Here is a 16,487-nt window from a genome sequence, read left to right on the forward strand (position 1 = left end):
TTGTATTATTTATTTATTTTATTTTAGTTTATTTGCACTTATCAACAGTAATATAATAATACATATACACAATAATAATACAGTAACACATTTGTTTGACTAGCCAAGATTGCAAAGTGGCATCGGGCCTCATGTTGGTCTTTGTCTGGGGCCTCCAAGTCAGTCAAACTGTTCTGCACACAACCAGTCATTACAGCACTCTATGGATAGCTTTTATATTTTGAATTTCATGAGTCCATAGAACAAGTCTGTCTTTTCTCTCAGCCACTTGGCTGATCACTGCATAAAAAATCACAGAAACATTCAATGCAAATAAAATGCAATTTATATTTCATTCTCATAGATAATGACATAGGTGGACCAAAACCCAAGCAAAGACAACAGTCCTGGTATTGGGATTCTGGTTCACATTCTTGTCTCTTCTGGTGGTCGACTCATATAGTCCTGGATGGCCTGATGTAATGGCAGCCACTTGTTTATTGATGTTTTGATAGCTACAATCCACCTGTAAAGAACATCAGGACGATCAGTAACATGCAAACATCTGAATCTCTGGTAACACTTTCTTTGGATAGACACATACACCTGTAGGTATTCAACAGAATGTTAGCTCAAATGCAAGTTAAATATCAACAAGAGTTCAGTAGAACATCAATAAACCATCAATTATATTTCATCATGTCCATAAAGTATTATTATGGATCCCGTGGTGTTTTTGGAGGAGATATGCCCACAAGTACTGTGATTGGTCAGAAAATGTATTGGCCATTTCCTAAAACAGGCCTGACATAAGCCCGATCCCAACCAAAACCCTAACCCTAACCCTGTGGTTGCATCTTGCCCAAAACTGCAGTGGGTTTCATAATAACACACTGGGTGTCCAGCAATAACATTAGCTAGGTCTGCACGTTTATTAAACTTCAGCAAACTCATACAACAGAATGTCAATAGATATGCCAATATGTTGTTGAAATATAATTTATGCGTTATTGACACTCTTGTTGATATTAACTTCTATATCAACTGACATTGTGTTGAATATCTAAAGGGGACTATCCAAAGAAAGTCTGAATTTCTGAGTCTATTGCTCTATTGCTCTTGTCTCTCCTTTGTTCACTATTGGTGGGTGAACTTAACAAGTGTTAACTCCTCACCGTTTATTTTCAGTGGCATTTTCAGCACAGAGATAGAATGTCTTGAACTCCTCAGACGGAGGCTTCAGCTCAATGGCGGACTTCTTGGATCCAAAAGACTGCTCCCTCACCATGTACCCATGAAGGTAAATCCCACCTGGAAGCAGAGGTGGTTGTGTTCTGATCAGTACCTTCTGTGATGAACTCTTGAATAGAGGCTTACATCATCTATGTATGTGGTGGAGGTGCACCACCATGGTGCAAATAATGATATGAGTGGGTTGCCACATTGCGTTTGATTCAGCTGAAATTAGCTCCACAACAAATAAGGGCCTAGTACTGTATAGAACTGGATGGTGAGGAACTGCTACAATTAGAGCTTCATCTATGTTTGATTGGCATCCCTGGAGTTACCATGATATTGAAAATGTAAGCAGAGTTATATTGCGTTTTGAGAGACAGGGCTTCATATTGTCATATCCTCATTTACATAAAGTTGAGGTCTAGCCTACTTTATGAAAATGAGGATCATCCAATTCGACCTCTGAAAACTCCAGAGAAACTTTTAAACTAACCATTGTCAAAATGTAGACAGATTCAGCAGCTGCATGGATTATTTCTTGCCTCAAATGTTTTCAGAAACACATTTTGGTGAACCATTTTCATAATTTTGCAATAAATTTAGAAGAGTTTCCAAAAGATCTGCCATGTTTGTCTGGTGTGATATCCGGGAGAGGACAGCCCACTAGTGAAGTGTTCATCCAATCAGGTGCATCTATGAAGCATTTGTTTGGTTATAGGAGGGTGTGAAGCCCGGTAAAAATAAGTATATGTTGGCTAGAAGTCCAAATAGATAGATGAGAAATGAATAATAGCAATTTCTGGATTTCCTGTTTGAAATAAAACCGGGAAACATTCCATTTTATGCTGGTTCCCTGTAAAGAGATCAATCACATGCCCATCATGCATCCAAAGCTGGGAAGCAGTCCAACACCTAACATCCAAAACATGCCCCTGTGGACACAGACCATTTCTGACAGCTTTCTGTTGCTGTCAGAAACAGGAACAGGATGTCCCCAACACAGCATTCACTGTTTCAGGAAAATGGACGTTCTCTTCCTTGGTATTCCTCGTGGAGGAAATCAAGAGTTTCTTCCCCTTGAAAGCATTGGTTCCTCCTGAGGATACACCATGAATGCCATTTTACCGTGGTTACAAATTTACAGGTGGCATATTCCACTTCTGGAATATCCCTCTTGCTGGCAGACTTTCTGTGAAAGCAACTTAATGTCTAGTCTCCACACTAGAGTGTGGATACCTGACCCGAGCCCGTCGGGTTCCAACTGGCCTGGTTTGGACAAAAATTTTGAAATTATGTTCAGGTCTGGGTTGAGTTAGGTTACATCAGCGCTATTTCTAGTGAAACTGTGGTGTAAAATAAATACAAATGATGGACCTACTGTCTGTTCTGGGCAACTTTGTGTGCAGTTTATGTGAGTATGCTGAAGGCAACACAGACTATTTCAGGCAGTAAATGTAAGCTAGCAATGGAGGACAAGCAAAATCTTAGGCTCGGGTCTGGTTCAGACACACTGACACACACATAAAAGAGAACGCCTGTTGGACTCAGGTTGGGCTCAGGTCAGGCTCGGTCACTATGCTCCCGTCTCGGGTCAGCTTCAGACAAAAATATACAGCCCAACCGCACTGTGATCCAAACACACACTTTAACTAAAACCTGCCACCTGACAAACTGAGGCACATCAAAATTTAAGAAAGAAACATAAATACAGTATTCTAGATTATCAGACTGATATGATAACAGAGGACTGAGTCTCATGTGTAAAGTTTATGAATAAACAGTGTGCTTGCTTAAGCTGTCAGTATTGTAGACTATCAAGTTTTCCATTTGAAATATAAAATATGCTATAAAATATGCAATTGAGACATTATAAATAAACAGTGGAGCCATCTATGTAAGACCACCTGAAAACCAACTAGTAGCCTCTTAGTAATTCAATGTGATCCAGTACCCAGAGCATGAGTTGAGCGGATGCCACTGTAGAAGTAGAGGCAGCCATCTTTCAGAATGCAGTAGTGCTGCACCCAGCTGTCCTTGTTCTTGTCAATCTGGTGAAGCAGTCCCAGACACTCAGGACTTTTCACAGCCAGAGGGGGCAAACAGGAGTTGTGTCTGGTCACATCCACCCACACGTGGTTCTAAGACATGAGAGTTAATTGAAGAGATTAGTGGGATAGCCTGACGACTAAATATAGAGGTGGTAAGCTAGTGTGGCTGACCTGGCCAAGCACATTCACGAGTTTGTTCTGTGTGCTGCCATCAGTGTGCACGCAAAACCAATTCATGACAAAACCATTACAATCACATCATGAGGTATTTCCATACAGGATTTCAGCATATAAGTTATTTACCTACATAACATGTGCCTTAAAAATTCCATTTGATAAGTGACTCACTATGTGGCAGAGGTTACCTGTGTAATGGGGTGAACAGCTTTTTCCATAGCCTCCAGCCACCTGAAATCACAAAGACAAGGCTTCCTAGACATAATAGCAGAGCCAGCTGATGCTTACTTTTCTATTAATATAAGAAAAAGTGCAGTTCTGTTACAACTTCACAGTCCAGCCAAGGTGCTTCAACAGATGTTGACAGACAATGAAAAAGCGGATATTCAGCTACACTTTTAAGACAAGAGTGTTCAAAAGCACAAAAACACATTTTGGCTAGTCTTAGCCTTCATCCGGGCCACATAGACATTAAGCAATTTATGAGTACAGGCACAGGTAAAAATTAATTATATGTGGGTGTTTCACTTGTGAAATAAAATGACCAAAAAAGAAGGAAAAAGAAGAAGAAAAAAAGAAAAAATAATGCTCAGTGTTTTTTTTTTTTAACTTTCAACTTGACCGGCATGATTTTATAAATTCCAGTGTTAAATAACAATCACCTATGATTTTGACGTTACTTTGCCCCCTTGAATAATATCTGTCTGGGTCAAAAAAAGAGAGAAAAAGAGAATCAGACATCACTGACAGTGATCAAGGCCACACACTAACCAGCATGGATGAAGTGGTGAACATCAGATTGTTGACAACACGTCCTTGAAAGCCCAGCTGGACATACCAGAGAAATATAGTGTGAGTATACTATAACATTGCATTGCATTGATTTGTCTGGTCAGGTCCAGAACAGATTCAGAGAAACCTCTGGGTAACTGGTCAGGTGTGGAAGTGTGTGTGTGTGTGTGTGTGTGTGTGTGTGTGTGTGTGTGTGTGCGTGTGTGTGCGTATGTGTGCGTACGATTTCCTAAGTGGAGACAGGTGTGTTGGAGTCAGAGTTGGACATCACCAGCTGCTTCACATCTCCCTATATCTACTCAGCTTTACCATTTCCACAACGCCAGATTGTAGTCTCTGTCACAGGCACTTCATGACCCTTCCAGCCAAATCCTGTTTGCATTATTGCATTCTGCTGTTGCCTGGACTCAAAACCTCAACCTTGTTTGTTCTCCCCGCAGTCTTGCCTGTTCTGACTCCAGACCCTGTCTCCTACTCCTTGTCTTGCCTTGTCTGCCCCGCTTCCTCTGGACCCTGCTCAGATAACCCCCCACTCCCTGGACCCTCTGGACTCGACCCTGGACCTGCTCCACTCTGCATCTGCTCTCTGGATCTCAGCTGGCTCAACAAAACCTTCCTCTTTGCCTTAGCCTTTGACAGCAAATTGCTTCTTTTTGCATCAGTCCTGTCTCTGGTCCAGACTACGGATAGCCAAAAAGTGTTGGTTTGATTGAAGTCTTTTCTTTGGTCCTCCACTAAATATCCGCTCTTTCATTTTGTATTAATATACACATTTAAATCCAGACTTGAACTTCAAAAAGGAAACCGGGATAATAAAATAAAATCTATAGACAAGTACACACAAGTAAATAAGCATGCAAAACAAAAAAGCAACAACTAATCAAAAGAAATGCATTTGCTTGTGAGGTTTTTCTTATCATACTGTACCTTTTCATCTCTTGGTTGGAAGTAGCACAAAAGAAATACACTCGATTGCCGGAGAGGGGGCAGCACTTGAACACAAATGGTTTTCCCAGAGAAACGTCTGGTCCAACTTCAGCCCCTTCCAGCTTCACTGCTGACAGAGCAGGTCTCCTCCCTTCATCCTGTTATTAATATGATGATAACTGTTGTCAAAAGTACACTTCTCAATTTCTGGACCTTAGTTGACTAATTTTGATCTGAACTCTTTCAGTCAATAAAGAACTATCACTGTGTGCTGGTAACTATTGCCTACTTACCCGCTTGTGTCGGTAGTAGTAGAGGCAGCAGTCATGTGTCAGTACAAACCATCTCTTCCGCCAGCCTTTAATCAGTCCAGACTGGGTGCGCTTGTGAAGGTAACCCCGACATGCTGGTCGGGGGGTGTTAGGAGCACGGGCAATGTCTGACCCAATGGTTAAAGTCAGAACATCTGGACCTACAATTTTAACAACAACAACAACAACAATAACATTTGAATCTTTTTGAACCTTTTGTGGTTTCAGTTATATTGTTCTATATTGTTCACTTCTTTCACATGGTTATAGATCTTGTTGTTACCACCAAAATCAGTGCATTATGCATTATACACTTTATTTGGATCGTCCCTGTTATGTCCCCAATAGATGTTCATATATCAACTGATATATCATTTGATACATAAGTTAAATATCAACAAGAGGTCAGTAGAGTGTCAATCATTCATAAATTATATTTCTACAACATATTGACATATCTATTGACATTCTGTTGTATGTGGTTGCTGTATTTCAACAAACATGTAGATATAGTGGACATTATTGCAGGATGCTCACTGCATTATAATGAAACCCACCAGAGTTCTGGGCAGCATACTCTCACTTGGTTAAGGTTAGGCTTCTGGTTGGGTGAGGGCTTATGTGAAGCCTATTTAAGCAAATGGGCAGCAGATCAACAAATGTTACCAGTCAGAGCGCTGGTGGGTGTACCTGACCCAGAACTCTTGAAATGGCTTATTGATATTCTACTGAACTCTTGTTGACATTTCACTTATATATCAATTGACATTCTGTTGAATATCTAGCGGGGACTATCCAAAGAAAGTTTAATTGAATTTAGTTATGTTTGGGTTAACGGCATCCAACATCCTCATCACTGACTCTATCTTTGATGGTAATGTGTTGAAGGAATTAATCTTATTCTGCTAATGATAATCAGATAAAAGAACTGACATGACAATTTCTACAGTCTGGGCATTGCCTTAGCAAGTTAAAGGACCATACCGGTGATTCTTAATGATTGTCCCGTTTACTACAATTTACCCACATTTTACATTGCAACAAACAATTCTGCAAATCATGCAGGTGTACTAAAAGTTTCACAACATATTATCAAAATTCCTTTACTTCTGCTTCTGCAGCTAACAAAGTTGTCAACATTCATAAACCACAAAACTCATTATTGGCTGTGGAAAGCAAATGTTGCTGCAGGGATTATTTTCTGGCGGAGGGAGCATTTCACTCTGCCCAGTTTCAAGTCCTCAAAACACACCAGTGCTGCTGTGTTTAGGAAAACTAATGTGGAGGACTTTATCACTGTGATGGAATACTGGTGTGAAGAAAGTCTGAAGTCTCTAAAAGTTCATTTTCATAGCGTAGTGGAATAAATGGAAACCAACAGCTGGAGAAAAGATAGGAAAAATTATATGGCCGCTCTAAAATGTGGCTGCTTGTTTTGGAAAAAGATTAGCAGAAACATGAGGTTTACACATTTTGTAGATATTAGGCTAAACATGCAAATCATTTTAATTGTCCTGTGACGTCATATTATTAGTGTGCATGTAAATGTCCTCACTGGGAAGTCCTGCATTCTAAACATGTGATTGTGTGGAATCACTACTCTGAAACAGCAGCCAGTCACTCCTCGTACCTTGCCTGGCCAGATCAGCGGCCTCAGAGTGGGGAACACTGGTCACATCAGTTCCATTAACAGCCAAGACATAGTCTCCCACCATCAACCCTGCCTCCTCGGCAGCACCATCTGAAACCACAGGGTTGACAATATCTCATATCTCATAACTCGTAACTCATCAAGATTTTACCTTAAGAGGGGCAGAAAAAAAGCGGCTGTGTCCAAGCACAATGGGTAGTCTTTAACTAAATGTGAACTTCAGAAGAATTTGAATTTGAATGCATTTAATACACAGACATACAATAACTGTCTCTGGCTATTTGAATCTGTCAATTTGGGAAGCATTTGGGTGAACACTTTTGGAGATACAGTACAGAAGTTAATTGACTCTGCATGTGATTCTGCATTTTTAAAAACAAAGACTGATGGACTTCTGTATTGACCATAGGTTGCTGCATAGCAAACTTTTATCACACATCAGTGGATGTGCTGAAAAACGTTTCAGCTCTCTGGTACCTATGGTGTAATTTTAATGACTGTGTGAAATCTCTGGAAATTAAAATTTGTTTTAATATGCTACACCTGATTTAAACCATTTCTATAATGTTACGTCACATCACGTTTGATCACATTGCAGCCTGTTTTGCAGCGGCAGACTAAAGCGTCCTCGCTGAATACTGGACCAATTTCAAAAATTGTTGTCCCTCTCAGTCATTTGAACCCCAAAAGGTGGAAAATAGGGCCTAGCTTGAAAAACAGCAGAATTATCCTTCCATCAATTGTAATATAATTTTATGAATTGACATGAGACATGAACCAAGATTGTTTATACCAAAGTTCATATGATATAACGTTTGCCCATTGTGGCCCTCCCCAGAACACTCTCTTGAGCCCTTGAGCACACTCTTGAACAGGTGTGTCAGATTTCACTTTTATATCTCAGTGTGTTCATGAGTTATGGCAAGTTTTGTAAAATCAGCCAAGCTTCCACATTTTGAACACAAATTATTGGGGGCGGGGGGAAAGTCAGTTTGTCCCATTTTGCTACTGTAGAAATGGCTGAAGTGAGATGAACACAGATGAACACAACAAATGAAAACTTTATCTTTTTAGATAAAGCGGACATTGACAAAGATTTCCTTCAAGGGTGTAGTTTACAGTTGAAAAAAGGTAATAAATCATTATATACCTTATCAAAATACTCAGCATATAACAAAATGTTTAAAATTGCAATACTGTCATATTGTGACTTGTATTGTGGCGTCGCTGGTAATTCTCAGCCCTTCCCCTGACAGGGAAGTACTGATTATCAAAAATCCAAAATGTCAAATGTGAAATGTCAACCAAATATGTAGGAGGAGCAACGAAAAATGGTTTTCGAGGTAATGCAAAATAGCAGGAGGATTTGCTTTTTGGCCAGTCTACTAAAAAGAAACAAAGTTAATGTTAATATTTACCACCAACTGGAATATGGAGCTTAGCTTGTTACAATGGTTGCAGGTCTTTGCAATAAACATAACATAAAAATGGTTGCCGCTAAGCCCATCTTGCTATGCTATGCTTTGAATAGGAAAGTCCGTTTTGTGGCTGCTTTTTCAGCCCTCCATTTCAAAAAACTTCAGTAAGACACTCAAAGCTTCACTTTGAGTGCTGTTGAGAATTTGCTTCATTTCATCAAAAATTATGTATCTTTACACAGTAAATGGTTGCTTGAAATGTAAATGTTATGGGTACATTGCAAACATTTCAGTATGGCTCAAATTAACATCCCACAAATTCTAGCTCGTAGAATTACAAAGTAGACTTGCTTCAAACTTCTCAGTTTTCAAAAAACCATGCCAGTGATGTTGCATGTTTAGCATAATATCTACAAATGTACACTACACTTTCTGCTAAACACTGTAAATCACTGGTATGGTCCTTAAGACCTCGATGAGTCAACACTGTGTGTTAAGCAAATTTACTTACTTGTGTCAACTTCAGTAACCACAATGGGTTTAGAAAACTGTATCCGGAAGCCCCATGGATACTCTCCCATCCCTTTGCTGATCTTGACAGTCCTCTCACGAACTGAAAAGAGGAGGAACCTTCATTTAATACAAAGGGGTATCCAAACTTGTCTAATGATTTCATCACTTTGATGCACAGCCTCAATGTACAGAATTGTGTCTGCATAGTGCTTGAAACACTTTAAATGGTTTGGATTTGGATTTCATTGTGTTCAGTCTTCACTGAGGACATTTCATTCCTTTGACTCAGGGGTTTTCAACTGATCGTGACCCAGGGACCACCATCACAAGGAACCTGGGGACCATTCTTGTTGGTGGGGGGTTACAGCATAGCAGTAGCCCACTCAAAATTCATGTTCCCCCCATCAGACAGTAACTCACTTTTACTATTTGTTGGCACAATCAGTTTGTTAGTCAGTAACCTAATATGTATGTGTGTGTGTACAGGTAGGCAAGGAATGCATGGGATGCTAATTAGCATTAGCAGAACACAGACCATGGACCAGATTTACGCTATTTCCAGTCATCACCAAGAGATATCACCTTGATTTTTCAGTTTTATGTATTTAAATCAATTTGATTGAAACTATTAGTGATAAATTAAAATTAAAACAAGAGGTATATATATATATATATAAAACAAACAAACAAACAACAACAAAAAAAAAACGGTTCTAGTGTTCAAACTCGTCTATTGAGTGCATGGTCAGAGACCACCTGCAATACCTGCATGGACCACCAGGGGGAGCGGATCACCAGTTCAAAATCCCTGCTTTAATTTCACAATTCAATGAAGTTTGTTCTTGAGCATGAGTTAAAATAATGGCAATTTTCTTGTAAGAGTTACAAAATTCACAACTTACTTGAGACAATTCGAGGCCTGGTGCTGAGGCTGGGAGGACTAGCATCTGAACTAACATCATCTCCTCTGTAAATCCATGCTGCAGAGTGGAAAGTCTCTGTATAAAAGCCCCTGGCTTCAATGTCTTTCATTGTCATGTCCATAGAGCGGGTGTCCTCTGATACTGCACACAAAATGATGCAAAAGAGTACAAAACAGTACAATATACAGCGCAATTCATACAAAATACAGACAAATGATGAACATCATCACCACAGACAGTCCGTGGTTTTGGTAGTTTGTGCTTGAATGAGGTGTATTCCCTTGTATAACCGTGACTTGTAATGAGTACTAAACAATGATCCTGATCATGTCATGATGCATTGAGGACAGTGCCTTCCAGACTTACAATACTGCCCTTCAACAAGCAATGAATGGTTACCTAGTGGTATCGTAACTACAACAATTTGACAAGGCCTTCTCAATACATTTTGATGAAGACAGAGGCAGAAACATGTTGGTAATTCCCACATAGACCAATAAATTACTTTTTTAACTGCAGTCTTACATATAGTTTTCTGTGCCTACAAACCAAAGACCTGTGCCTTTTTGGGTTCTATTCATTTTCTGGGTTAGGGTTAGGGGTTAAGGCCTTCTCAAAAGTGTACCCCTAGGAGATGAGATGACCAAAAGTATTATTTGTGAAGCAATGCCATTGTGATTTTTTCAGTTGAAAAACTAATTTGAAAACAGTAAGATCAGTCTTATCCTGGGGGAGAAAAAAATCTCTCTCTCTCTCTCTCTCTCTCTCTCTCTCTCTCTCTCTCTCTCTCTCTCTCTCTCTCTCTCTCTCTCTCTCTCTCTCTCTCTCTCTCTTGCTCACTCACTCACTCACTCACTCACTCTCTCTCTATTTATATATATTATATATCTGGTCCACATTTACAATTTTGAAAAAAAGGACCCAGAGGTTTTACCATTAAGCCAACAAGTCATTTATGTCATTATTGGGATGAATGTCTACAGTGATTATATATATATATGTATATATATATATATATATATATATATATATATAATTTTTCTTTCTTTTTTTCAGGCTAGACAACAACATGGTTGTGGGCTGGAAATTGTCCATGATTGTATGGTCTAGCTTGTCTTGCCCCATGTCACAACCAACAGCCTGCTTGCTTGTCATATGATCTGAAGGCAACATGGAGAGAGGCGACTTTGGACGATGGTAGATTAACTCAAAACAGACTCAAACACAGTTAATACAAAACTGTCAGAAACAAGCAGGCAAATGTTTGGGATACTTTGTCAGCGGTCCATCTGTCCACCATGTGCAACGTAAGCCTATAGCCTGGCATGTCTGGGTCATAATTTAGACATGCAGGCAATTGCTTAAAATATCATATTTTTAAGGATGTTTGATGTACCTCATTTTGATTTGTAGGCCTGGTTATATTTTGGATAATCTTCTATAGATCCTTCCAGTGTAAGCTATATGGTACACTGGTATTGTGGGCAAGTTGTGGACATTCAAGAGCAAGTGCATGCAGTCTTCAGATAACAGACCCCTGCAGACCTCTACTTTCTTCCAAACAAAGTCAGTGTAGCTTTAGATATTTTGTGCGGTACCTGATTCTTCTGTAATGTCACTAGTTATTGAACTTCCCCCAGCTGAGCTCCACTGCTTGCTGTCCTTGAAGAGTTTGCGCCTCTTTGCCCAGTGGTCAGATCCACTGCTGTCTTGGTCTATATGAATCAGTTTCAAATGATCTTTCATCTCTGAGGAAGCTGCAAAAGATTGACATACAAAAATCATATCACATGGATTTCATTTAAACTTTTATGTTTGCTAGACCCAAACATTGTTGTATTATGTCTTTCTGAATAAAGCTCACAATTTATAATACTGGAACTTACATTTGGATACATTCTGTTTTTCTACCTTGTCGGTTTTACAGAGATACTCTTTTTTGTGGCTTTCTGTTTCTTGATCAGTGGAGCCATTGGGAAGACATAATTGAGTGTTTGCAGATATTTCTAAATCCTCTGTACCCCTCCTTGTGTTTTCTAACTGTGGGTCTTTCCTCTCCTCAACAATCTGTGAAAGAGGGGGGCTGAAGATACTTGTTTTTGCAGCAGAGGGCCTTCTTGATGTTGGTTGAGCTTCCTCTGGTGGTTGGTTGACCTCAGTATTTCTCAGTGTATCAACCTCATTCATGTCTGCTACAAGAGACATGCAGGGTTCTTCTGAAGCAGAGTTAAAGTTGACCCTTTGATGCTTCTCTGTAGAACCGCCATCTGATAATTTTGAGTCCACCTGCAGGTATCTTTGCTCAGATGTACCTACTGTAATGGTCATGACTGAGCTTTTTCTAGGTTTGGTTTGTACAGAAAGTGAATTGCTTTGTTTTGTCTCTTTGGCCCTGGTGTCCAGCATGACTTGCTTTTCGATTTGTTTTGCTGAATTGGTTTCTAATATGTGTTCCTCAGAGCCACAAGGAGATGGAGGGATAACCTGAATAACTAGGGCTCTTTGACTGAACTCATCTGCAACAAGCCCTGGGTTTTGATATCCTACCTCAGCTATCTCTTCATCAAACCCACTCTCTACTCTACTACACGGCTCCATTTGATCTCCACCATCATAGTCATTCCGATTTTCCATGTCGTTATAAACACTCTCTTTTAAGTCCATTTCATGCTGTCCAAGAGCTTCAAGAGGTTGGCATGTATTCTTGCTCTGCTCTTGAAAATGTTCCTTTATCATGAACATGTCCTCAGTATTCTCCTCAAACTTGGTGGGGTAGAATGGATTTATGGGCGGCTGCTTCCCGATTTGGCTCTTTGGAACTTCTGGGCTATGTTTACAACTGCCTCTGGTTTCTGAAGAATCATAACATTCTGTTCCAAAAGGAGACAACCCATCATCCCTCTGGTAAAACCTTCCCAGTCTTTCAGCTTGAAGAGGAAGGGATTGCATTATCAAAGAGGAGATAGTGCCTGAAGAAAAGGACTCCCTAAAAGGAAGAACGTCCTCCTGCATTGAGCTTGAGCCCTCTGTCATTCCTGGAAATGTTTGCCTCCTTTTTTTTGGTAATGAACATGCTTTGTGTTCTACAGTGGCGATGCTATTGTTTCGGATCCAGGTTTTCTCGTGATTGTCGATGAAATCTTTGGTAAAGCCTGACCTGCTAAAAGATGAGGGTCTCATAAACATGGGCTCAAAGTTGTCTGATTCGGATAATTGATCAAAGCAATGTGGCAGATCTTCACTCTCATCATCATCCAGTGAACATTGGCCACCAGGTTCCTGATGATACATTGTGGTCTGGGTGGGGTTAAAGTTCCCTTTCTGATTTTCAGTGGAACCACAGGCACCAATCCTACAGGAAGCTAGGTCATGTGTAAGGTCCTCTAAAGTACTATATGAAATATCTGCAAACTCACGGGGTGGTGGAATGTCCCGGAATTGATCACTACTAAGGCTTCTGCAAAAAGATGGCCTCTTCCCTTGAGGCCAGAAATTTGACAGCGGTGTTGGGCATGATGACTGACTTGCCAGTGTAATGCCAGTGTTGTTATTACAACAGGATTGGCAATAGTTTGAACTGTGGCAAAATCTGGATGGAATAACGCATTTTGAGTTCTTCTCAGCATCCTTCTGTTCACTTGTGCTGCCAAAACTAAAATTGTAGTTTATGGTGTCTTGGGTTACACTTTGATTGATCACATTCAGATTCTGAGATGACTGCTTGGATGGATTGCTGTTAGGTGCCCATGTCCTCTCACATTTGCTCTTGAAACAAGTCTCAGCATTATCTCCCTTTTGATTGAGAAGAACAAGCGTGGTCTTGATGCCAGAGGTATCAATTTGTAGTACCTCTTGAATTTCAAGCTTCACATATGCGCCAGAACAGTTGATTTTCATTACATTAGTTACTGATGTCGCTGAACTGGTGGGATCTTCAGTTAATGGCTCTTGTGACTGCTGAAATATGATCCTTGGGGGTGAATCTTTTATGTCATCAATAGACACTGATGTGACTACCCTCATTCTTTTCTCATTATCTTCTGTGGTACATGGATTACTTTGGTTTTCAAAAGAATTAAGATGAAAATCTTCTTTGAATTTTTTATCCCTGCTTGTTACATCATCATATTCGTCCTGCTCGTCTGATCCGGACAAAACATTTTCCTTTCGAAAAGAGTCTGTTTCACACTTTTCAGTGATGTCATCTTTATCACAGACGATACTTTTGTTATGCTTTTGACAGGCGAACAGTGAGACACTCTCTGCAAGTAAAAAGAAAATTATATTCTAATTAGAATTTGCAGTATGAATCATACTTAAACTCTGAGACAAATATATTGGAAATATTTACAGATATATTTGTGGCATACATCTAAGCAGGAATACATTCTTGGTAATTTCTTTTGAATGTACAGGTTCTGGTATTCATTCTTTACATCTAAATAGTGATCTGCGATCACTCTAAGGTAGAGTCAGATATATTGGTAGTGCTCAAATGTGATGTTGACATTAATCCAAAAGTTGCACCTTAAACATACCCTTCCATTCAGTATCCCTTACTAATCTTCCATTGGTCTAAGTAGTCAAAAATTGCGAGGCTCAGATCAGCCGTGGGCAAAATATGACTCAAATAGCCACAAGATTAACCTCAGTGCCCTACCCAAGGTCCCTGCGTTAAAGCTGCTCACGTTTACTGCTGCTGGAGCTCTTCCTCCTCTTGCTATTCCTCCTCCTCCCTCTCCTGCTCATTCTCAAAAACGCCTCAGCAGTCAGTGTTCAGTCAGCTGCAAGACAAATCAAAGCCAATGAAGTGAACAACTCAAACAAAATTCTAAAATCCTTCTAAAGCAAAAGTTTGTGCATGTATATATATATGTATGTATGTGTGTGTCTCATGTATTTGTATCATGTGAACATGTCACCATAGCAACAACACCTCTGTTGGCCTTGTCAGTAGACCTAACTGATCCCTGCTTAAGTTCATTGGTCCAAAGCGAGGGATTTACTTGTAGTTAATGAATGAACTGCAGTGATAAATAGATACAATTGCCTTTCAGTAAAACATATTGCAATGTGTAATCATTGCACTAACAATATTTTAATGTTGATATGTTTCTATGAAAAAACAGCAAAAATCTCCCAAAAGAAAATAAGACTTACATGATTTCCCACCATCACCATAACAGATGAATTAGGTCTGTTTCATTTGCAGTTCACCTGCAAAATAGAAGTCTAACTCTGAACACATCTGGGATAAGACCAGGAAACAAAGTGATGTAGTCACTTTACTGAAAAAAAAAGTCATTTTACATGTAAAAAAAAACCCAGCCTGAGCATGTATATCTTTACTGCCATTTGCACAAGATACATCTGATAAATGGTTTCTTCCCTCAGGAATCCAAAACCATAACCAGCTGGGCATTCTTAATAGAATCAAGAAACAAAGTACAGTAGTCCCTTTACTGAAAAATGTGCAACTCCTTTGACATGTAGAAACACTCAAAGGTCATTTGAAAAAACAAACAAACAAACAAACAAACAAAAAAAAACATAAAAAACAACTTTCATTTTATAGTAATATATTTCCCAGCTTCCTCTTGACTGCCATTTACACTAGATATACTTGCTAACTGTTTTCTCTCACACAATTGTTTATATTAAATATCCCTTAGAAATACAAAACCATAAATAGCAGGGCATGACACAGTGACTTACCCTTAAATGCCAATTCTTGTTGTGGATGATGGACTCTCCAAAATTACAGATATTAAGAGGACATGCGGGCAGAAATTGCAAATGGCTTGTGAAGGCTGCTGATCTTCCAGAGGCACCGCATTGTCCATGCCTCTCAGACTGCTCCACTTATTATTGTTTCTATTCTCAACCTAAAGCAGCTTATTACGTCTAATCCCATCAATCACTGGTGGTGTCCCGTGTGAAGCTTGTTTATTCTTTGCCTCTGCTCTTACACAGGCAAAGGAGGACAATCAGATTTAAAGTGAAGTGGAAGGGGGCCTCCCAGTGGCTCAACTGGCAGACTGCACACCTTTAAGGCTAGATCCTTTGATTCTGGCCTGGACCCATTGCTGCATGTCACTCCCACTCTCTGCCCTGTCTCTCTCCACTATGACTATATGGAAGAAGTATTCAACCATTATTAAAACAGAGAATGGAAAATTAAGAGAATGGAAAATATGTTATTTTATTTCACTACTAGTTATGATCAGGCCATAAGACAGGAGAGTCTGGATTCATCTGTAGCACAACTAGCCACAACTTCAGTGTGTCCCTATCTAACAAAGGTAGTCTATGAAAGCTGTGTGAAGTGTGGCACATTCAGTGGCCACAATCCGGGGATTCACAAACACAAACCATTTTTTAATTTAATCGTTTTAGTTAACACTTGCCTATGAATTCTGTAGTCCAACACAACAAACTCTTCCCAGTCAGCACTCCTCTCTTAAACTTTCATGCTTCAACTGTTGTCATCCTGCAACAACTCACCTCACCCC

General features: G+C 39.7%; 1 protein-coding gene across 4 annotated transcripts; it reads right to left on the bottom strand.

Moving 5' to 3' along the window:
* pdzph1 (PDZ and pleckstrin homology domains 1) lies at positions 1–15,823 on the bottom strand. Of its 4 annotated transcripts, none has more exons than XM_030065102.1 (14): positions 15,691–15,823; positions 15,136–15,192; positions 14,664–14,759; positions 11,862–14,237; positions 11,574–11,732; positions 9,955–10,116; positions 9,051–9,152; positions 7,101–7,211; positions 5,453–5,631; positions 5,160–5,317; positions 3,629–3,671; positions 3,167–3,353; positions 1,155–1,290; positions 1–505 (listed from the first exon to the last, which is right to left on the bottom strand). In XM_030065102.1, exons 3-14 carry the CDS (start codon positions 14,722–14,724, stop codon positions 406–408), a joined length of 3,774 nt encoding a protein of 1,257 aa, XP_029920962.1. In that variant the 5' UTR covers positions 14,725–14,759; positions 15,136–15,192; positions 15,691–15,823; the 3' UTR covers positions 1–405. The 4 variants fall into 4 exon arrangements, with proteins under 4 accessions (XP_029920962.1, XP_029920965.1, XP_029920964.1 ...); XM_030065105.1 differs by having other exon boundaries at positions 14,636–14,759; XM_030065104.1 differs by having other exon boundaries at positions 15,136–15,213.
* Positions 15,824–16,487: the final 664 nt, after the last annotated feature.

This window comes from Myripristis murdjan, chromosome 12, assembly GCF_902150065.1.
Source record: "Myripristis murdjan chromosome 12, fMyrMur1.1, whole genome shotgun sequence".
Classification (NCBI taxonomy): domain Eukaryota; kingdom Metazoa; phylum Chordata; class Actinopteri; order Holocentriformes; family Holocentridae; genus Myripristis; species Myripristis murdjan.